This window comes from Drosophila sulfurigaster, chromosome 2R, assembly GCF_023558435.1.
Source record: "Drosophila sulfurigaster albostrigata strain 15112-1811.04 chromosome 2R, ASM2355843v2, whole genome shotgun sequence".
Taxonomy (NCBI): Eukaryota; Metazoa; Arthropoda; class Insecta; order Diptera; family Drosophilidae; genus Drosophila; species Drosophila sulfurigaster.
This window is the reverse complement of record NC_084882.1, coordinates 12,254,988-12,277,930: the sequence shown is the minus strand read 5'-3', so window position 1 is coordinate 12,277,930 and position 22,943 is coordinate 12,254,988. Positions and strand designations below refer to the sequence as shown.

General features: G+C 38.7%; 2 protein-coding genes across 6 annotated transcripts in view; one reads left to right on the top strand and one right to left on the bottom strand.

Annotated features, from left to right (window-relative positions):
* Positions 1–21,528, top strand: part of LOC133839392 (probable serine/threonine-protein kinase yakA) — a 32,406-nt gene extending 10,878 nt beyond the window's left edge. For 3 of the 5 annotated variants that reach the window (XM_062270903.1, XM_062270905.1, XM_062270904.1), the window contains exons 3-7: positions 13,390–16,696; positions 18,218–18,292; positions 18,359–19,069; positions 20,133–20,276; positions 20,528–21,528. In XM_062270903.1, the coding sequence (XP_062126887.1) occupies positions 13,390–16,696; positions 18,218–18,292; positions 18,359–19,069; positions 20,133–20,276; positions 20,528–20,751 (4,461 nt within the window). In that variant the 3' untranslated portion in view covers positions 20,752–21,528. The remainder of the gene's footprint in view (positions 1–13,389; positions 16,697–18,217; positions 18,293–18,358; positions 19,070–20,132; positions 20,277–20,527) is intronic. The other 2 variants (XM_062270907.1, XM_062270906.1) reach the window with 2 other exon arrangements.
* LOC133839393 (syntaxin-18) lies at positions 21,270–22,730 on the bottom strand. The gene is made up of 2 exons (XM_062270908.1): positions 21,652–22,730; positions 21,270–21,589 (listed from the first exon to the last, which is right to left on the bottom strand). The coding sequence occupies exons 1-2, from the start codon at positions 22,642–22,644 to the stop codon at positions 21,401–21,403; spliced, it is 1,182 nt and encodes a 393-aa protein (XP_062126892.1). The 5' UTR covers positions 22,645–22,730; the 3' UTR covers positions 21,270–21,400.
* Between the last annotated feature and the right edge of the window lie 213 nt (positions 22,731–22,943).

Sequence of the window (22,943 nt, the reverse complement as noted above, 5' to 3'; positions counted from 1 at the left end):
ATCGTTACTGCATAACTACTGTGCAGATGATGACGCGAGAGAAAGTAAATTATGACGCAGCATTTCTTTTTTTTTTGTTTATCAGATTTTCGATTTCAATGAAATGCGGAGATAAGTTTTTAAAGTGTGTGTTTATTTTTTTGCATTTCGCTTTTTTTAATTTAATTTGTTTGTTACGAACTGTATACAAGTTGGAATAAGTGAGCCAATCAACTGGGTCAACCGGGCGGGGGGCGGGTGTGTTGCCACAGAAACAGAAACGGTTGATAACTCAAAATATGCATTGAATGAATTTACCATATTCGTTTTGTTTTTCGTATTTATTTAAAGAAATGTTGGCCTTGTGGGAATTCTTTAAACGCGTTACTTTAGCATTCCCCCTTCCCCCCACAATGTATTCGAATATTTAATTTATTTATAACTGAGTTTAAGATCTAAGCGATAAATAGGGAAATCAATTCATATCACGTCGAGGTGTTCTTTAGTCGATTTCTACTCATATATATAAATGTTTGTATATATGCACATGTATAATTTGGTCTGTTCTTTTCAGCCTCTTTTTATACACATACATATGTATCTCTCTCTCTTGCTCTATCTCAATGCTATTCCAAATTTTAATTTCGTTTCTCATTGTTTACCGAACGTTTTGCAAGGGCATAAAAGCTTCGGCGCTCCCTGAAGTCTCCCCCACATTTGGAGACTTGCTGTTGTTGTTGTTGTTGGTGTTATTGTTTCTACAGCCGGTTTACAAGCTTTACGTTTCTACATCTCACGTGTGTGTGTGTGTATTGGTAGCATTGTAGTTATCTATGGTATATATGTAGTTACAGTTGTTGCTGTAGTTGTTGTTGTCTGCTGCTTTGGCTTGTCTAGCCACTTTTTGCATTTGTTGCGCTCTATTTGACTTTTACTTTTCATTTTGCCAACAGCATTTGCCGCCTTACCGTTCATAATTTGCTTTGTTGCATATCGATTTCCGCCTCGATAAATCCCTCGTAACGTGGAAGCACGTTTTTATTTTCGTTTTTGGTGGCTCTTGTCTCTAAGAATTTCAATGAAAGTAAAACTATGTATATGACGGTCAATTATTCTCATTTCGATAAACACAAAAAGCATCCCAACAAATATGTATCTATGTATGTACTTTGTTCTTATTTTTAGACCTCAATGAGTTTGTTGCTCAAGCAGAAAAAGAATAGCGAAAGATTCCACGCTGCAGATAGAAACCAATACATGATGAAAGTTCTTAGGTGGTTCGCAAAGTACATCTAAATATAGAATTTATTTCTCACTGTTCTTTATATTCCAAATTTGATGATCGCAATACGTTTTTGGCACTCGGATTTTGCATCACGAATATATTTTCTAAGTTATGCACATTAAAAACATGTATTATTTAAATTATTAAATGCCAGCTAGTGTAGTAAAATCCAGTTGGAAAACAGAGGTCATGGTCATGGTCTTTGATATGCTAGCACGCTAGCGAAAACAATGAATTTTATTGACGCTGGAACTAAATAAGATAATCATGCATGCATTATTTTTTAAGTGACAATAATTTTAAATGATTCTCCAACAAAGTTTGTATAATGAGTATATTTCTTTGAAGTTCAGTATTTGTTTTCTAAGGTTTTCACACATTATTTTGCAACTCTCTGCAAACTGCGTGCTAAAAGTAATTGAACAAAGTTTTCGCAACCCAATTTCCACGGTGTCATTAGCAACAACAGATGTGGCGATAACTATGTTGTCAATTGTAAAATAACAAAAGCAAGGTAGCACAAACAAATGCGCTCAATTGAACCGAAAATAACCAGATGGCTGGTTCATTCATTCATTTGAACTTGATTCTAAATTTACAAAAACGAGAGCGGCAATTAAACCGCATTGGAAATTTCGAAATTTTAAAAGCAAATTGATTCTCGTGAAGTGATTCACGAAAATAGCATTCCAAAACCTTGATCTGATCGAAGCAAAGCTCTCCTCAATGAAGATGAGTTTGTTGAGACATTTATAAGATTTCATAGAAATGAGTTTCTGTCAGAGGGCTTAAAAAAGTGATGCGGTATCTAAAGGCTTAGGAAAGCTAATCAGGGATAAACTTCAGACTTTATTTGTAATGTTGTTTCTTGTCTTCCAAATCCTTATCCTTGTCAAAATATATTGTGGCAGTAATAGCGGTTGTCTCTTTGTGGTCTAATAAAAAAGGCGCCGCTGTAATAGAGATGAAGATGGAAGAGACAACGTGGAAATTTGAATCTGTTGGCAATTTGAGAGCATTGTTTGGGACATCGCGCCTTCTCATTATCAAATGCGGCGTATCTTAATGAAGTTGCTGTGCCTGCAACAACTATAAACAATGAAATGGGCCAAGGCAGTTAGTTGTGGTTGGTTATTGTCCAAATGATGTCAGAGAGATGTCTGGTCACAGAATACAGACGGGCGTAGTTCAAAGTGATATAACGTGCAACAACAAGAAAAGATGCCGCCACACACACACACACAAATAAACAGTTGAGAGCATTTAATGGCAGTAACATTGGCACCCGCTAAGCAGCTCTAATGCCACAATTTCAAGAGGCATTTATGAGTGATGACGACAACTACACAAGCTGACAATGGGCAAAATTCAAGGAGCGTATCAAAAAAGAAAGAGAGAAAAAAAGAAGAAGAGATAACATTGAAATGATGCAAAAACATGGCCAACTGGCATTTCGTTGCCATGTTTACTCAATTTGTTCCACATGCAAATTGAATTTAATGCTCGCTTAAGTGTATTGTATGTTAATCAGATCCACCACAACACATGCCCGGATTATCTAGTTGTTTATCACTTGCTATGGCCACCGCCACCGCCTCTCCATTCCATTCTCAAGTCAATTGAGTTGAGCGGAAATACTACGAGTGCCTGCCCGTGTAGAAATCTTCCTCCACCCCGCATCATTCTCGCATTCTCTCACTCTTTCATCCTCAGCGCAATCAAGCGACCCAGTTTGAGCAGCTGGCATAATCGGTAAAAAGACCCGAGACCCGGAGACTCCCAGAACCAGATAGTAGTAGGAGTATCACAATTGCCTCAAGTGCATTCATCTATCGGGTACTTGAAATGTATTTAGTGTGTGTGCGACACACAATGTGGGCAAGTTTGTTGCCATGTTGAAGTGCCTCTATAAAGCGTGCTGACTGTTGAGAACACTCAACCCAACTCAACCCTGATAAGCTATGTATGATTACCGATAGTTCAGGTCGGTCAAACCCTTGGCATTTACCCTTTACCATAATCAGATCATACACAATATTTCCCATTAGTTCCTTTTGAGTTTCGAGTGTCTTTCTTGTTTCAAACTTTTCAGTTCCGGTTCGTTTAAGCTTAGGTTTCGTTCAGCTCGATTGCTTCTTAAGTTCTCTTCTCAATTATGGAATAATTTACCCTGATCAATATGTTATGAAAGGTTTAATTGTTATGGTGATATGTCTACAAACTTGTCATAAACGATATAGTATTTAAATTATTTTTTTATTTTCTTTTTTTTAATTTGTTGAATACATAAGTGTTTGCTTATTTGGTGCGAAATCACATCAATCCTTGTCACATGCTTTAACTTTTCACACATTTTCGACTTGTCATAAAGCTATACTCTTACTTTTCAAACATTTAACTGATGTTTTGTGTAAAATAAATTGACATTTACCGGCACTTGCATCGAGTATAACGAATCGATTAAACGCCACACGAATGTCATCAGAGGAAAGCAATTACTTTTAGTATTATTCAGTTTGTCACGTTAGGAAGACAAAATTCTGAACGTACATGTAAAGATCTTTGTGCTTCAATTCTGGCATTTAATGGGGAAGTTGCTTCGGTTTGTTGACTTCCACAGCAAGATGAACATTTGTGGACGTCGTATTTCACGGTCTTATAAGCATGAGGTTATCATCGCAACGCTTCCCTAATTCCCTAATTTCCTCAACAATTTGTAATAATTTGAAGCCAGCAAAGTGTTAAGTCTCTTGATTATGATATATAGTGCACATGTAATTGCGACAATCTAATGAAACTCAGCGTCAATTAAATGTAGAGTATCCGTTAGTCAAGCACTCTTAGCATTTTGATTTTTTTTATGCTTATGTCTTTCACGCGAAGCGAAACACAACATGCAAACAAGATCAGCGAGGAGAAAGACAAACAAAAGTTGGTAGAAATTAAAAATTCATCAAATTTACCTCTAGACTCAAATATACTCTTTTACATTATGGAATTCATGTTATTTCATTTAAAAAGATATTTAGTAATCTTAAGGTAAATTGATTTGATTATTATATTGAAATTTCAACGAACAACTTGCTAAACAAAGCAACCTACATTCGGTAGTAGATCTTTATTAATCTTTTTAGAAGATTGTTTCAAATATATGATAAGATGCTTAGCAAACTTAAAGTTATTAATTTAGTTATTATGTTGAAGATTCAAAAAACATATCAATTAGAAAAAAGCAAGCTACAGAAGATCATTATAAATCGTATTTATTTCTCATATTTCATTCTTTTCTTCACCATAGTGTATTCAAAATCCCGTCGGCTATAAGAAATTCCCACTATTCACACTTTTGAAAACAAAAGTTCGACAAGATTTTACAAAAATTTCTTTTAGCACATGTCTTAAATATGCAAATATGAAAATAAACAAAACAACTAACTAACTGCTTGATGGTTTGTTGAACTCTGAAAACTGGCTAACCGACTGACTAACTGGCTGAGTTTCAAAAACTAAATCAACTTGATCTACTCTATTGCATTTTCTATCTCTTTCTGCCATTACTAACGGCAAAACTTGTGAATTAACAACAAGAAGCAGATGCACAACTTGGACACGTTCCAAACAAACCAAAAAAAGTATTATTTATGGACTTTACTCATTTCCATTATGCAAATGACGTCGTCGTTTGTAGTTTGTAGTTAGTAGTGTTGTTTTTTTTTTGTCTTCTTCCTCTCTTGTTTCTTTTCTTCGTTGTTGTTGTTGTTGTTGTTGGGTTTATTGCCGGGTGCGTCATCGTGCTTCGATTGCTCTTAAGGTCAATGGCGATGACTTCGATGGCTCTTCGGGGTCTGTTGCATTACCTGCAGAAGAGCAACAACTCAATAAGTTGTCGTGGGTGTGACTATTGAATTATTCAGTCAATGTTAACTGTAAATAGTAGGGGCAAAAGAAGTCGATATATAAATATATTCATAAATGTTTAGTATTATTTTTATTTAAAGATTATTGATTTAGTTTAATAACAAAAATGTTTAGTATTATGATTTTATTTGAAAATTATAGCTCTATCTCTTATAGTCTCTGAGTACCAGTGTTTCATACGGACAGACAGACATAGCTAGATGGTCTCGACTGTTGACGCTGATCAAGAATATATTATATTTACTTTAGAGGGTCGGAGATGCCTCCTTCTAGTTATAATACCCTTCTACCCTATGGGAAGCGGGTATAAAAATATTCAGAATTATGATTTTATTTAAAGATTATTACTTTAGTTAAGTACCAAACATAATAATACTAAAATATATATTATTAATGTGCTGTCGTTAATTAACTTGTTTATACAATATTATTATATATACATATTTTATGTATTATATTATGATTTTATTAAACATATTGTCTTATTTGTCAAAAATATTGTTTCCCATTGATTTGTAATTGCATCACGATAGTGGTTTTTGCATTTGTTGAATGACATCTGCTCACCAGGTGATCACTTGGTGATGTGTTTACGCACTTTCACTTCATTGGCTAATGGCAAATGGCTCAACAGAGTTTGTTCAACGCACTTGCTTAGCAACAACTTGCAATTTCACAGCGCGTAGGATCAAAAAAAAAAAAAAAAACGAAAATAAAAGTAAATAAACAAGTAGTTTTGCAGACCATTAATTTGTCGATCCAAATTGCGTAGGCAACTTCAATTTATTGGCTAATTTCTCTTTTACTTCAATTGCTCGAAACGATCCACAAATAGTTTGTTATATTTTCAGCCTACACGATTTGTAGGTCAAATATTAACCAATTGTGAGCAGCCCAGACATTTAGTACATATTTAAGGCTAACTCTTTAAACATGTGAGTGAGAAATACTTGGACACATTTCGATGACCACATGTTATTAGAGCCTATGATTTTCACACATTTCCACTAATTGCTATACTCTAGGCTAGATAACGTTGTTGGCGCCGAATAGTTTTATTTTTAAGCTAATATTTTGGCCATAACAAATTGTTTATACTAATCGTTTCTATCTAAACAGTTTGTGTATGGAGAAATCATTGATTTGTTTACTTTCGGATTGTGGCGTTTTCAGGAAAAATTCCTATTGTGAGTTTAGACTGACATATCAACAAAATAATTTCAAGTCTTCCATAAATTTGGGAGACCTCGATAATTAGCAGCTTTTTTATGACTAACAAGCAAATACAGAAAAAAAAAAAAGCAGCGAGTTTTTAATACACTTTATTTAATGGAAAAGTGCTGTTAATTGCCATAAGTAATGAAAACTTGACACACACACTTTCAATAATAATTTAATCAAATGTAAGTTTTCTAAATTACTTAATTACATCAACTGGGACTAAGGCTTAAATATACCCCAAAGAGCCATTATACCATATGTTTTTATTTTTAATTAAGTTAAATCAGCGGCGGCCTTCTAAATATATAAATAAACATTGCACAGTTTGATTTTAATCAAATTTAGAAAAGCTGATTCAGTGTGAAATATTTGCATTCCTAAAATGTTTACAAGATTAAAAGTTGTAGTAAAACTACTAAAATACACCCTCTCACATGCTGTGTGATTTATAATTGTATAAGTAAGCGTTACATTATGATGTGTGACAAGCTGCAAGGGATAACTTTTTTCCCCATTGCGTTGCTGCTGTTGTGGGTTAATCAAGTAAACAAACAAACAACCAAAAACAAAGGCAGGCAGGCTGGCAGCTGGTGCAAGGACAACAGGAAGGATGCCCCCAGTAAAGAACCCACAGAAAAGTCAGTAACACTTAACGCCTTTTGATTGTTTAATTTCTCAAATTGTTTTATGGATTTATCCCAGCTGTCGGATGTGCTGCTGGTGCTGATGCTGATGCTGAAGCTGATGCTCGCCCTGATACGGCTGCTGGCGTCTGTCCTGGCACACGCCAATGAAAAATTAATGCCAACCAATGCTGCCAAGGGTTATACTCTCCACATAGATAGACAGAGACAGAGAGAGAGAGAGAGAGAGAGAGCAGCAGCCCCAGGACAACATCAAAGCCGTGTTGTTTCATTTTTCACCGCTTTTGACATTTTGCAGCCACCCAGGCAAAGCGTCTGAAACAATCAGCCAACCAAAGCGCATGCAGACAGCTGACAGACTCTGACTACTTAGGACCAGCAGCATGAAGTGGGGGGTTGGGGGGGACACCAGCTCCCTTGGTGTTAACTTTTATGTAGCACTGTTGTCGTTGTTGTTGCTGCTGCTTTTGTTGCGTGCTAATCCCCCACTGACGCACACCGCGTGACCATGCCCAAAACATCCCAGCGTCCATCCATCTGCCATCCTCCATCCACCCTCCGCCCTCCTGCGCATATTCCAATCAAATTAAGTAGAAAGGTTTGTTCTTCACCGGATTCGGTTCGGTTCGGTTCTATCCTGAATCTGTTTTATTTGCGTTACGCATCTCTTAATTGCTAATTACCAGAAAAGTTAGAGATCAGTTTATTATTAAATCGTTAGTATTCGGTAAATGTATTACTTCGTTATTAGATATCACACATTTCGTTATAGTACTCGTTGCATATTTTTAATTTAACTGAAATTGTTATGAATATCCGTTCTTATCTTAATCTCTTTTATATGCAAGAACCTTTTATCGCTTAAATTTTATTTATCCTCCTTAGATATAACATATTTTGTTATAGTACTGTTTGGAAATCCATTTTATCCTGAATCTGTTTCACTTTCGTTACGCAACTCTAAATTTCTAAAGTTAAAGATCATTTTATTATTAAGTCGTTGGTATTACTTCGTTATTACTCATTGTATTACTTCGTTTTATACTCATTGCCTATTTCTAATTAAACTCAAATTGTTATGGAAATCCATACCTCCCTTAATCTTTTCTATGTGCACTACGCACGCTCTTTATGGCAAATTGCCGGAAAAGTTAGAGATCATTATACTATTAAGTCGTTTGTATCGCTTACATTGTGTTCATCCACTTTAGATATCTCATATTTCGTTATATTACTCTTTAGAAATCCATTTTATCCAGAATCTGTTTGGTTTGCGTTACGCATCTCTTAATGTCTAACTACCCCAAAAATTACAAATCTTATTATTATTATTTCGTCAGTAGTAGTTAACAATATATGTATGTACATATATCCGTTGCTCGATATCACGTATTTATAATACTCATTGAACATTTCTAATTAAACTCGAATTGTTATGGAAATCCATTCTTCCCTTAATCTGTTTTATGTAGAGTACCACACACTATTGATGGTTGATTACTAGAAAAGTTGAATATCGCATTGCTATTGGACAAATTTATTTAATAAAAGTTTGATATCACTCATTTTGATGTTATATTGAGAAATCGGGATTATTCTATCTATCATTCGCATCTTTTGATGTTTAATTATCAGAAGAGTTGGGGATCACATTATTATTAATTCGTTTGTATTGAATAAATTTATTTGCAAAAAGTTAGATATCGCACATTTCGTTGTACTCATTGCATATTTCCAGTTAAAAGCCAATTGTTATGGAAATCATATACAGCACCTAATTGCCGAAGCAAATGAATGGCAATTTGCTAACCTTCAGTTTTAGTATTGGTAATTAAAAGGAAATAAAATTACTCAGCTCATGCATAGCAATACATCGTTTCGCAACTTAACACAACAAACAAATTAAATTAAGTTTATAATAGAATGATTAGCTGTCATCGCCTTTTGTAAAATATCTTGTGGGTTTACTTTGTAATTTGTGTTACGCACATTTTTACAATTTCCTGTGCCTCTGAATTAATTAAACTAGTAAAGTTCCAATCCAATTAGCAAGCCGTGAACTTGTTCACGGGAACCAGTTCTTCGTTTCAGCTAATTACGTTTCCCTTGTGAACTTTGCCACTTGATCCAAAATAATTCAATATGCCCATAGCGGTTAATCGTAGCGCATCCACATAATCCCCGGCCTGTTTTGTGTCATTTTTCCCTTCCTCTTCCTCTTCATTTCCTTTGCTTTCGCTTCCTGTCTGCTGCCGTTCGGACGTCGTTTCGCGCTGTGGATTTTATTGCTCCGCCTATTAGCACGCACACGCACACAAAGAGAGTTGCAGACTCCCAGTGGGGAGAGTAATTGAGACAGCGCGATAGGGAGTGCGAAAGAGATGGCAGAATTCGTTTGGTATTTATCTTTTTCGCCGGCACTCTTTGGCCGTTCAGCAGTCGTCGTCCTTCCTTCCACTGCAATTAAGTTAAATTGTCAAAGCTAACAAGTTCCACAAGTGGATTGTTGCTTGTTTGTCGTTTGCCGTTTACCGTTTGTTTTGTTTGTCTTCCTACTTGGCTGGCCAGTTATGCTTTGGTGTTTTGTTTATCATCCGCAAAATGGCGTTGCAAATCCGAACTGTAGCCGAAGCATAATCGGAAATTCCGGTCCTCATTGCCTGCTCTCTGCTGTTGCTTTCGCTGGTTGTTTGGTTGGCTGCCTGGCTGGCAAACAGCTAACCACTCGATGTTGCCCTTGTTGCGGAATTACTTTTCACACAATACCAAGAGAGAGAGAGAGAGAGAGAGAGTACAAGGCCAAGGGAAGAAGGGCGTTGGGGGCGTGAGGTTAGCCTAGCTAATTTGCTATTTCCGCGTGTCCTCCTCGTTCACCCATCTATGTATTTGCTATGATTTATTAAGTGGCGCTGTCTCTTTCCATCCTCGTTGCCTTTTAGGGGCATGTGCAGTTTGATTACAATTTGGTGTCGCTGTCTGCTGTGGCTTTTTTATGGCTACATTAGAGTCGCAACTTGGTTGTTGCTACAAATGAATCCCAAAATTCATCCCCCGCCGCACAGATGTTAATTAGTTAAACATTGACTTGCTTTGTTACATCCCTCACTTTTCCAAAATCCCACTTTTGAAGCTGTTTCTGCTCTTGTTGTTTTTGTTGTTGTTGTTGACTTATGATGCCACTTGAATTTCCATTGTAACGGGAATTATCATCAAAAATGTAAATTTATGTTTACATACCAACGATTTATTATCTTTGCACACTTTTCCTATCTTGTATCTCTTTTTATACCCGTCATCTGTATAGTATAAAAGAAAGGTGTTATGACTCAGCAAAAATTGCAAATCTTAAATATTTTTATTTTTATTTAAGAGTCCAACAAAATTTTAAAATCCAAATAATGCCAACCAAACCTATAAATAGTTCCAGGAATTTTCATTACGATGAGATATTTAATTCAATTGGTATTCAAGGAATAGTTTTATAGATACATATATCATGAATTAATGAGTTCGGGGGTTATGACTTGTTGTCAATTTAAAATCTTAGTATTTTATAATAAATATTCTTGAGCATCGTTAAAAACCCAACAATAGTTTTCTATGGAAATCTATATACCAAAATCATTTTAATAAAAATTCAAAATTTCACAGAATTTGTAAATTCAAAAATTCCAAACGCAGCATCTAAATAGCTCAATCAAAATTGAATTTCTCAGTTTGTTATATAAAGAACATCAATTTGTATACTTAATATAGTTTTTTAAGGGGTATCCCGCGGTCGATCACTCTCGTCTGTAGCTTTTTGGCTTGTTTCGCTTTTTATTTATGACCAATTGGTGCTCTCGCAACACTTCAGTTATTAATTTTTGTCCAATTCCGCCGGCTGCTGTCCAGGGACAATGAATGAATACCTCGGAATTGTAAGTAATTTTCTTTTCTGTCCATTTTTCTTGTCTAGCTGCCAGTTTATCAAGCAAATTAACAACAGTTTCCTGTAGTTCTTTTATCTTCTTGTTAAGCATTTCAGAAGTTTCGAGAAATTGCCAAAAAAAAAAATGAAAACACATATTTTATGTAGTTAATTAAAGTTTCGTTTCACTTTTAGTCCGATTTAAATCACGTTTTAAGCGGATTGTTTTCTGATTAAAAAATACAGACATATTCCGATTTTACATAATTTGCGTGTGTCATAGTTTATGGATTTTAAATCAGCTTGCTCAATAATATTTGTATGCTTTCTCTCGCATGATTTTGTTATCTTTTTGCATCAATCTATTTATTATCATATGCTGGCATATTGAATGGCTATGCAAATTTTGAACTTTACTCATAATTTTTGGTTAATTTGCAAATCATTTTATGTGATTTGTGTTGTTCGCTGGGTAACATGTGGTCAACTCTTTATTTTCCGATTCCAAGACACAGACAGAGACAGATTACGATCGACAGTCATCAAGCGATAAACTTGACAATTGCACAATAACTTGTGCTTTATTACTTTGTAATTTCTGTCATTATCGATGAATAATCTAAAAATCATTGCGCGGCATTGATGTTTACTACTTCTAGACAAAATTTAAGTTGTTACTAGACTAGTCGAATGCTCTTTATCTGATATATTTTAGTTTACATTCGTTATATTGTAATAACATACAACTAATTTTGGTAGAAGGTTGATTTAACTTGCATCATCTTATAATTGATAAGTTGACCATTTTATAAGATTAATAGTGGAATTTATTATTGAAAAGGAACGTTATGTGGCATGACAGAAAAAGAAGAAATATAATATAATAACGAGAGGAAAATATATTTATAAAATACATCTTAAATCTTATACTTAAAGAGGGTGTTTAATCTGCCGCATTAGTGTTGTTTTCTACTGATTATAGCGACTATTGTGAAACTAGAGAACTTGCGTTCTCTGTAATTGTCGCTAATTGGGGTGTTGTTAAATCGTTGGTCACCCAATCTGACAAATGTACACACAAGGTGATCTATTCAAATACTCGTAAGTACTCGTATATAACTATGCACATATATTTACCTGAACTGATCTCTCTAGAAAATTATCAAATGACGTGCTGCGTACGTGTCTTTGCGCAGCTTGTGTTCAATTATGAGATCTGATGTGTGCGATGCGTTTCGAGAGTGTTTGTTATTCCCCCCCCCCTACCCCTTTACTTGGTACTCTCTGCTTGTATACTATGAATTCGCATTTGAATCTATTTTTATTCTGCCTGGGGGCAGTCGTTCCTCTTTGATCGGCCGTTACTTAATGTTTGTTCTTTTTATTTTGTATTTTTGCTGTAATTTACACTTGACAACGTCGCTGCGCACTTCCTCTCCGTGGGCTATTTGTATCGTTATCTACGTATGTGTGTGTTTTTTTTGTGTATATGTATATAGTGATATATCTCACTCGGGGTCTCATTTGTTATGCACAGAGACTCGGTATGTTTTTCATGCATTGTCAATGCTCAATTTCCGTCTCCGTTCTCTCTTCTTTATAACTCCGTGAGTGCATGCGTGTGTGTGTGAGTGTCTGTGTGTGTGGCCAACACACCTACGCATAAATCACGATCCCAGAGCGTTGTTCTTGTTGTACAATACAACTGTATTCCAATTTGGGGACTTGTGGAGCCAATTACCATACAGTTCAGTACGGTACAATTGATGTGTGTTTGCCCTTATATGTGTATTTTGCATTTAGCTCCAAAGTTGAACTCGCCACGCCAAGAGAGTTCCCTTGGATCGTCGCATCGATTCCTCTTTCATTTATCATTCACCTAGACCCTCGTCACCAAGTTGTCAAGTGATGATTATGCATCAATGACGAGATCTTGAACCAACACATACTCAACTCATTAACACTCTTTCTCTCTCTCTCTCTTCTTGCGCCGAGAATGCAATCAAAATTCAACTCGATTTTATAATCACTTTGTGTGTCATTTATAGTCATATATATATATATATTTATTTATTGATATCCATTTGCCGATTTCGTTACAAGACTCTAATGAAATCGCCCATTTGGAAGACAAAAGACAAATTATTTGCTCCAAATCATCAGAGGGCAATTTTGCCCACTTGGTTGGCTTCCCGACGCCACCGACTCACTTGATATGCGACAACAGAAATGTTTGTTAGCCATATTTATGCTGATATCGTTGGCAGCAACAATGGTTCATAATTTACATCGAACCAAATGTGCCTATTTAGCATTTTTCAAAGTCCATAAAAATGGCTGCAACATTTTGCAATCCACAAAGCAACAACAAAACTGAAATGTGAAAGATAATCAATTTGGTTGTTTTCTGTGTGTTTCGTGCCTTCTTGCAGATATCATATAACGATGGATTACCCCAAGAGATTTGCCGACAATGCAAAGCACAGTTCATTATGCTGGCCAAGTTCCGACGGCGTTGTGGACGCGTGCAGCAGATACTTCGGGGATACGCTCAGCAGATTGCCGAGCGTCGGGCGTTGAACAAAGATCTCGATAAGGAAACTAATAAGCCGCCACCACAAAATCAGACTGAATCACAATTAGAGCGCAAGCGTCGCTTGGAAGAACCGCAAACAGTTGAAAAGGAAGCTTCTTCACCCAAGATACAGCGACGTCTTGATTGTGCAACGAAGCAATCTACGACGACGACAGCCACTTCGAGAGTCTCGAAGCCGCGTTCGCCCTGCAAACGAATGAATAAACCCTGGCGAACGAAGGCAGCGCGAAAGCAACTATCGGACACAAGTTCTTCGAGTGTGTCTGTGCCACGTTTAGAAGCCTTCACAGCAGTCACAACATCCGCTTCCTCCACATCTTCCTCGTCGTCGGCTCCGACAACTCCAGAGTATCTCAGCGATTTGTCGGTGAATCCGTGTCGTGGTTTTGCCAGCGACGACAGTTCCTCAATCGCATTGTCCAGCTGCGATGGTCAAGCGACACTGTCAAGCAAACCTAAATTACAGTTTCCGCCCAAACGCGCCTTGCCAAGATCGCAAATAGTTCTGCGAAACAGACGAAGATTAAGCACACCCGTGAAGCGAGCTAAGCGCATCGTACGCAAGACTCCGGAGAAATCAAAACAGCTAAAAATAAAGCCGGAAGCTGATGAGCAGCCAAATGCTCAAGATGTGGCCAATAAATTGGAGGAGACTCCGACGAGCAGCACAGATGAATCCAGAGCAGAGGAGAGCAAGGCGACAGAAATAGTTAATGAAGAGCAAATCCGCAAATCAGATGCCATAAACGCTGCAATTAAAGAGCAAACAAAAGATGAAACAATGCCAAATGAAGAAATGAAGAGCATAGCCAAAGAAACAATTGAAGAGAGTGACAAACTGAGAGAGGAAAATGGAACTGAAACTAACACTGAAACTGAAACAAAGCCAGAGCAGGAGAGGGAGATGGAGCAAGCTGTGCAATTTGAGGAATTGACTTCGTCCACGGAGCAAACTCAACCCGCAGTACCATCTCCCGAATGTGAAGTGGAAGTGAGTCTGGCAGCAAATGATGAGCAGAAAAAGTCCGAGCTGATTGTCAGCATACCTCTGGAGGCGCTCGATGATGAGCTGCAGCACAAGCTGTGCAATGCCGAGCCAGAGGAGGGGAGAGTAGAAGAGAAAGGAGAAGGAGAAGCAGCAGTTGGCAAGGAGAACGGCGAGATCGATGATGTGAATAACAATGAGAATGTCGAGCATTTTTGCCGGAGTGCTACAGCAGATAGCTTCAATGCTGCTGTGGCACTCGAGACAAAACAAATTGAAGCAGAACCCGATGGAGGAGGTGGAGGAGGAGAAGGAGCAGGAGGCGTGGATGATGATATGCCAACACTAGAACGTCTCGTGGAGCTGCAGGAAAAGAAAGTGGATGAAGAGAGCGAACAGGTTGTGTTGTCAGTGCCCCGCATAACGCACAGCTCGATGGACTTTTTGGCCGAGTTCGAGAAGCACTGCGAGAAGACGTTGAAGGAACATCAGCAGAAGCAGGAGGAGCAGCAGCAACAGGCGCCATTGGAGCCACTGCAGCTGGAGGAGGCCAAGCAGCAGATGCAGGTGGAAATGAACGATGTGGAGAGCACGCTGCATGGCATACTCAATGAGATGCAGGATCAGCATCTCTACACGCCCGTCTGCACACCCATCGATGAGTTCCTCACACCCGCCGACTATGCGCCGCTGCCCGAGACGGAGTCCGCGCCGCCAACACCTGCGAATGCCAGCGATCCCTATGAGGCAGCTGCGGTACAACAACAGCAACAATCACAGCAGCAGCAACCACAAGTGAAGGATGGCAATCTGTTTGATAGCAGCAACTTTAGCAACGAGCTGATTGGCTTTCAGAATGATATGCCCTGCTTTGAGAACATCGAATCATCGCCTGAATCGATGGCCGCTCAGCAGAGTCTGCAGCTGGAGCTGACGCAGCTGCTCAACGATTTGCAACCGCCAACCGTTATCAACAGCAGCAACAACAGTCCACAACAGCAACAAGAACAACAGCCACAGCTGCAAACGCAACAACAACAGTTGTTGCCGCCTGCCCAGCTGGTGCCGCTGGAGACAACCAGCTATGATGCACTGTATCCTGCAGCGCCGGCAGCAACACCAGTCACCGCACCCATCTCTCCGCTCTCCGACAACTCCGCCAACAAAGTGCAACTGATACAAATGCAACCACAAGAGCCACTGTGGCAGGCACAAGCAGCCGCCGCAGTTGCCGCTGCCGCCGCCCACCAGACGACACATTTGCAATGGTCCACTGTGGGTGGACTGGAGGCCATCAAGACGCTGCCCAGCAGCAATTTGGACAACACAACAACAACGTACTACATAAATGCCAGCGATCTCTATCAGCCGTCAAACAACTTGACGAGCGACAGTTATGCGTTGCTCGACAGCAATGAGAACTACATCTTGGAGCAGCAACAGCAGCAACAACAACAACAACAGCAGCAGCAGCAACAACCGATTATGATACTCATTCAGCAGCCAGAGCTGCAGCCGGTGGCATCAGCGAGTAATCCGCAACAGGCGCCGTTGCACATCACGTATGCTTCGGCGCTGGGCAACGAGTTGCACGGCTATCAATCACCCCAACATCAGCAGCCGCAGCAGCAGCAACCACACCAGCAGCAGCAACAGCAATCGTCGCCGCCGCCGCCACAGCGGCAGCAACAGCTACAGCTGCAGCAACAAGTACAAACAAATCCAAATCAAACAGTATTAGGTTTACCACAACTTGTGGCGCCGCCGCCACCGCGAGGAAGGCCGCCAATGTTAAAGTGCCGCTTCTGTCAGAACGGACCGCGTTTCGCGAGCAGCTTGGAGTACAGTCGCCACATCATCGAACTGCATCCCGCCGTGGCACCCTTCAACTGTCCGCACTGCCCGCAATCGTTTGCCGGCCGCAGCAAACGCAACCAGCACATCCTCAGCCATCATGTGGTGCAGCAGTTCCATTGCGGCCAATGCTCACAAATGTTTCCCGCCCAGCGAGCCCTCGACCTCCATCTGCAGCGCTTTCACATGCCGCTCCTCGCCGATGCTGGCGGCGATGGTGTCCGGCTAGAGGAGGTGCAGCTGCAGATAGCCACCAAGGAGCAGCAGCCATCGCAAACATTGCAAACGTCGCCGCTACTGGCAGGTAAGTGAGATAATAAATTTTGAAAGCCCTTAAGCGAGTTTATTCAAATGAATCCAAAGTGAATTCGCTCATAAGGCGAACTAGTTCACAAGTGAACTAATCAGTTCCAGAGTGATTAACTTCATAGCTATGAAATACACTGTTTAGACCCATTAGTTTATCTATATACCATTGTCCAGCTTTAGGTCTTCATCTTTATAGCAGTATTGCCCAGTTTAAGAGTTAAATTCTAGTAAAGTAATAATAATATTTACATTACGTATTTACACTATAAATGACTAATTAAAATTATAGTATGATACAATTTATAATTTCGCTAAATGTAAAAAATGTTATATATTTGTTTACAATAAAAAAGGCTATAATTAAAACTATATAGTAGGTTAGTATACTTATATAATAGTATATAGTAGGTGAATTCGCTTATAAGGCGAACTAGTTCACAAGGGAACTAATCAGTTCTAGAGTGATAACTTCATAGCTATGAAATACACTGTTTAGACCCATTAATTTATCGATATACCATTGTCCAGCTTTAGGTCTTTATCTTTATAGCAGTATTGCTCAGTTTAAGCATTAAATTCTAGTCAAGTAATAATTATATTTTCATTATTTATTTACACTATAAGCGACTATTATTGAAATTATAGTTTGTTACAATTTCGCTATATATTTATTTACAATCAAAACGGCTATAATTAAAACTATATAGTAGGTTAGTATATTTTTTGTAGTATTAATATATTTGCTCGCATATGTTTATTTATTGCCGTTCATAATGGTTTTTTGAATTTCAATGCATGATTTGCAACAAAAATAACTTAAAAATTGCGTAACGAAATTTTAATGACCGGTTTTATGCAAATATTGCTGAAAACAATTCCATATAATTAGGGCACAGGTTTATTGATTTTAAATTGGTAGTAGTTTTATTATTTATTTATATTGATTATTATTATTGAAATTTAAATTTAAAGTAGTCATTTCATTAAACATATGAAGCAGCTATAACAAAAGGGATTTTAATTTTTAATTGGTGTAAAAAAGTTTTGCTTGCTTGTTAGAAAAACTAAAAAAAAATCACTAGTAAAGAAACCTTAATCTAGTTTTTTAGGTAGGCAGAATTTGATAATATTCGTAGTCACAAATATAAATATGAATTATACATATGATGTTTTTCAATGATTTTAAAAATCTTTTAAATCTTTTTAATTTAGGAAAATTTGTTAATAGGTTTGTTTGCTAAAAGCTGGTATATAAGAATCACTTGGCCAAAACGTGTTCCGTTTTTATAATCAATGTAAATTAGGAATATACAAGAGTCCAATTAAGTTATACTCTTTAAGTGCAATTTAATTGGTCTTCAGGCGTTTTAAGCTTACTTGCAAATATGGCACACAACGTCAAACGAAAACGTCAGCTTATAAACTATATTAAGCTTTCACTGCATTATTGATACTTATGTACATATCATTGCACTAATTTCTCTTCTCTTTTCCATTCTTTACATTATTTGCACAGCGCTTGAACAGCCGTCGCCATCGCCATCGCAGCCACGAAGGACGCGCATACTTTGCTGCCCCGATTGCGAAGACTGTAAGTAGTTATCTGCAATTGTTTGCACAAGAGACGCATTCAAGCGAACTCTTTTTTTTTTGCTAGGCACTGCATCTGTGAGCAGCCATCAACATCGCAAGGAGCAGCCCTATGAGGAGCTAAGCAATCTTCAGCCACCGCCCACAGTGCTGACTCCACCATCGACAATTGCGTCGCTGCCATCGCCACAACCAGTGTGCCCAACGTCGCATATAACGCTGCCGTCGCCAGAGCAATCGGAGCCGGATTCGACAACAGCGACGCTGCGGCATTTCCGCAAACGTTCCGTGCCCACAAGTGCAGTGTCAACGCCAACGACGACAACAGCGGCCACAACCATGCTGATGACTGCAGCATCGCCGTCGCCTTCGTCGTCGCCATCGTCATCCACAATGGAGAACAGCGCATCGCTCCAGATGAGCAAACTACGTGGCAGCCATCAGTGTCTGGTGTGCGACAAGCGATTCACCAACATCATTGCGCTGCGCAAGCATCAGCAGCTGGCTCACGACTCACAGACGACGATGCCGTGGGTCTGTTCGATCTGTAAGCGGGGATACCGGAAACGCACCGACATGGACAACCACATGAAGTCACATGAGCCGAAGGGTCGTCCGTATGAGTGCAACAAGTGTTGGGTGAGATTCCCGGAGTTTAAGCAGCTGGCGATGCACAAGTTCACCGTCCATGAGCTGATCAAGCCGCATACGTGCGATGAGTGTGGTAAACAATTTGGTACGGAGAGCGCCTTGAAGACGCACATTAAATTTCATGGTGGTAAGTTTTTGGGTGCTCGCACGGCATGCGGATGCGGTGGCTAACCGGGTGCCGGTTGGATGCTAGCTAAGCTTTATTGCAATAGTCATTAGTAACCTAGTAATACATTTATACAAAAGTACTATATAACATACATACATAACCAAATGTTGAATGATGCCGTAGTCCACTAACTAACTGTATTTGTTGCTTTGTGCTAACAGTTTTTACGGCCATGGTTGTTTGCTCGAAAGGTAAGGATGAACTAGGAAGGCAGGCATTCTTGCATTTTACGTTCATCTTCGAGCATCTATCGCTGAGCACAGCACAGCCTATGATATAGTTGACATAGTAAAGCGCTTGAACTAACCCAGCAGCTGCTTCAATTGCACCTAAAATTATGCTACATTATTTATCCTAACTTAGCTTAACCGGAAACTACATTTCATTTAAAACTTAAAAGCGAAATGTAGATTTTCATAATAAGAATTACAATTAAGGTTTTTAACATAACATTAACATAAATAGTTTTTAATATATATTGGAAAATACATTATATTTAAGTATGTATAAGACAAATCTTCAATTATTTATTATCGATTTTGATCACAAACAAATTACAAAAAAAATATATTCCTCAACTTCACAACCTAACATAGTCTATAAAAGTTGAAAAAAGATTACAAAAGTTAGCCGCCTTTCGAATATATTTTTCTTTGTAATTTTGCTCAAATCCATAACTGTTATTTTTGGGTACCTGGTATCAAAGTTGACAATAATTATAAAAGCTAATAAGTATTTTGAAAATCGTTAATGGGTACATGTACTAAAAATAACAGAACACCAATCTCAACCACGAACCGAAAATGATTACACGCTATAATTATTGACAAACTCCCCCCAGATTAAATGTTATTGACTTTCGTGTACGATTTTTAGAGCTTATTGTTATTCCACCAACTGAATCTTAAAATGCAACAAAGTTTGTTTGTAGCACTGTTAACTCGCTGTTGTTAACACTCCATGTTAGAAACTTAACAGATAAACTGCAGATACAAAGCGAAACAATTGTCTATTATTACAGAGCGAGGCTTCCAGTGCGAAGAGTGCGACGAGACATTCGCAAATCTCAAAGAGTTTCGCAAACATCGACGCACCCACAACAGCGAACTGTTTTACAAGTGCGAACACTGCCCACGTACTTTTCTACATTTTACGAGTTTTCGTGGTAAAGACAGCGTCTAAACTTATTACCTAAGTAGTGTTCATAAATATATGTAATTTATTGCTAGTTGGTAATTAATTTAAGATTTTATTATTCTCGTTATTTTGAATGGTTGCCTGACTCTGCATGATTGCATGCATAACACTCGCACCAGCTTCTGAATTTTGTATTAGTATTGCATTGTGTATTGTATTATGTGCAATACAAGTGAAATATTAACGAATTTACTAAATTGTTTATTCTTTTTGGTTTAGCTCATATGAACACACACTTGCCGCTGGGCGTATTTCTCAACGATAAAACTACAGCGCAGCTGCCCAACAAATTGGAGCATCCGGGCAACGAGGAATTGCTGCCACTGACGCCTCTGAGCAACGTCCACAGTGGCGGCAGCATCAGTGAAGATTGCCCCGGATCCGTGGAGATGGTCGAGAGCAGCATGGCCCAGTCGCTGGAGATGATTATCGATGCGCCATAACAGCTGGTCTCACATTATTTTTTTAGTTTACAATCATCCAGAACGGACACTTTCCTATTTCAAATGCTACTCTAGGTAGCGTTCATTAACTTCCATTATCACACACACAGAGAGAGAAAATCCAGCACATTCAAATTGTTGCAGACTGCATTGAGTGCACTGAATTTAGATTAAGCCATCCAAACACACACACACAGACACACACTCAAGAAGAAGTGCACACACTTAGTTGTAGATCTAGGTTTAAATGTGTATTCATTGAATGAATATTACAAAGCAATTATCAAATGTATATACTATACAATGAACAAATACAAATGATCAAATTTAATAGATGAAAAGCGCGCTTTTAAGTTACTAGAACCCAAATATAATCTACCATTATGTTAAACTAATTAGAACTAAGAGTTTTTTTGAAACGAGCAAATTAAGCTCATAAACCAGTTGAAATGGATTACTTAATAGAAACATATTAATTTAACACTAAAGCTAACATCAACCTAGTTGTTAAGTATCCGTTGTGTTTCATATGGAATACCAAATTTTCTATAATTTTTATTTGATGTATATTAAACAAATGATGTGTTTTAGAACGATAACAAAACAATGAGTTTTCACTTTGATTTTACACAAAACAAATCTACACCCTTTAATCGTAATACCAGTCGAGAAATAGTAATGAGAACGACATGACCAGCAAAAAGAACAAGGACCAGACACGTAATCCTGCATTGCGTTGTGTTGCCTGGCGAATCTGTTCATTAGCATCCTTCACGTTCTCCGTGGTGCCCACAACAGCGCTTACAATGCGTTCAATGTTCTGTTGTTGCATTGCCACCTGGTTGGGAAGAGGAGTGTTGATTATTAAGCATTCGGATTTTAGGCAATTGTGGTACTTACCTTCTCTGTGAATATGTCCTGTAATTGTGCTATATCTACAACGTTCTTTTCGATCTGTTCCACCTCCTCGGAGACGCCTTGCAGAAAATTGTAGATGTGCACATTTTCCGCCTCGAACAATTGTATATCCTCGGCACTCAGAGGATCCTCATCGTTCTCCTGCTGCAGCTCCGTCTGCTGAATGTCCTCGTCGAGCGCCACCTTCGCTGAGGAATCTGTGTTGCTTTGTCCAGTGCGCTTGTTACGTTTACGCAACTTTTGCTGTGTTTCAACTGGCTTCGATGAGATGTCCTGCTGCTCTTCATCCCACTCGGCCCAGCTGTCGTTGTTCCAATCATTGCTTTCGTCTGCTTCCTCGACGGATGTTTCTACCCTGTCAGTGTCATCATCTTCATCGTTGCTCGGCTGACGCTTGACAAGCTTGCCGCTACTCGCTCCAGCAGGACGCACTGGAATCTTCTTTTTATCGGCCGCCAGTTTGAGCAGTCTGTATGTTTCGAGTTCGTGTTGGACACGATACTTTTTCTGATCCAAGTAAATCTGCTCGACGCTGTGCAGATAACTAACCAATAGATCAAGTACACCATCGATATGCTGGCGCTCTTGCGGCTTTCGCTTGGCATTGTTTTTGTAGTCACGTCGCATATTTGCCAGATGATGTGTGCAAAGTGTCACGAATTTCTCGGTTCCACGATCGATGAAGTCGCGCTGGGCATCCGTCATGTGGGTGGCGCTCTTCAAATGCTGCCCAATGCGCATATATGCAGTGCGATTCTCGATCAACACATTACGCAGTGTCGTTATATCGTTGCATATATCCTTTGCCCGCTTGGCAAAGTCGTTGGGGGCCGTCGTCGACGTCGGTTTTCCGGCTGCCGAAGTACGTTGTTTATTATCCTGTTGCGGCTTGCCCTTGGCTGCCGCTGCCAATTCAGTCTTACGTTGTAGCCGTACCGTCATAACACTAGCCTTAAAGTGCTGTGTTATGTCCATTTTGTGGTGTATATTAAGGATGCAACAAATTTAATCAACAATTCAATTTGTAAATTCCACATCATCTAACGATTTCAACTAGAGGTGGAAAACATCGATTGCACTATCGATTAAGCGCTGTTTTTGAAATTTCGTTAAATATCGATGTTTTTAAGTGACTGCTGTAAGAACCACTTCATATAATTAGCGCAATTAGAAATCTTATACAAAAAAGTATATGCTATTTTATTACATTGTTGTCTGCTCTGAAAGCATCAGAAGCATCGTTGCATGCATATCTGAAATTATTTATTATTAAT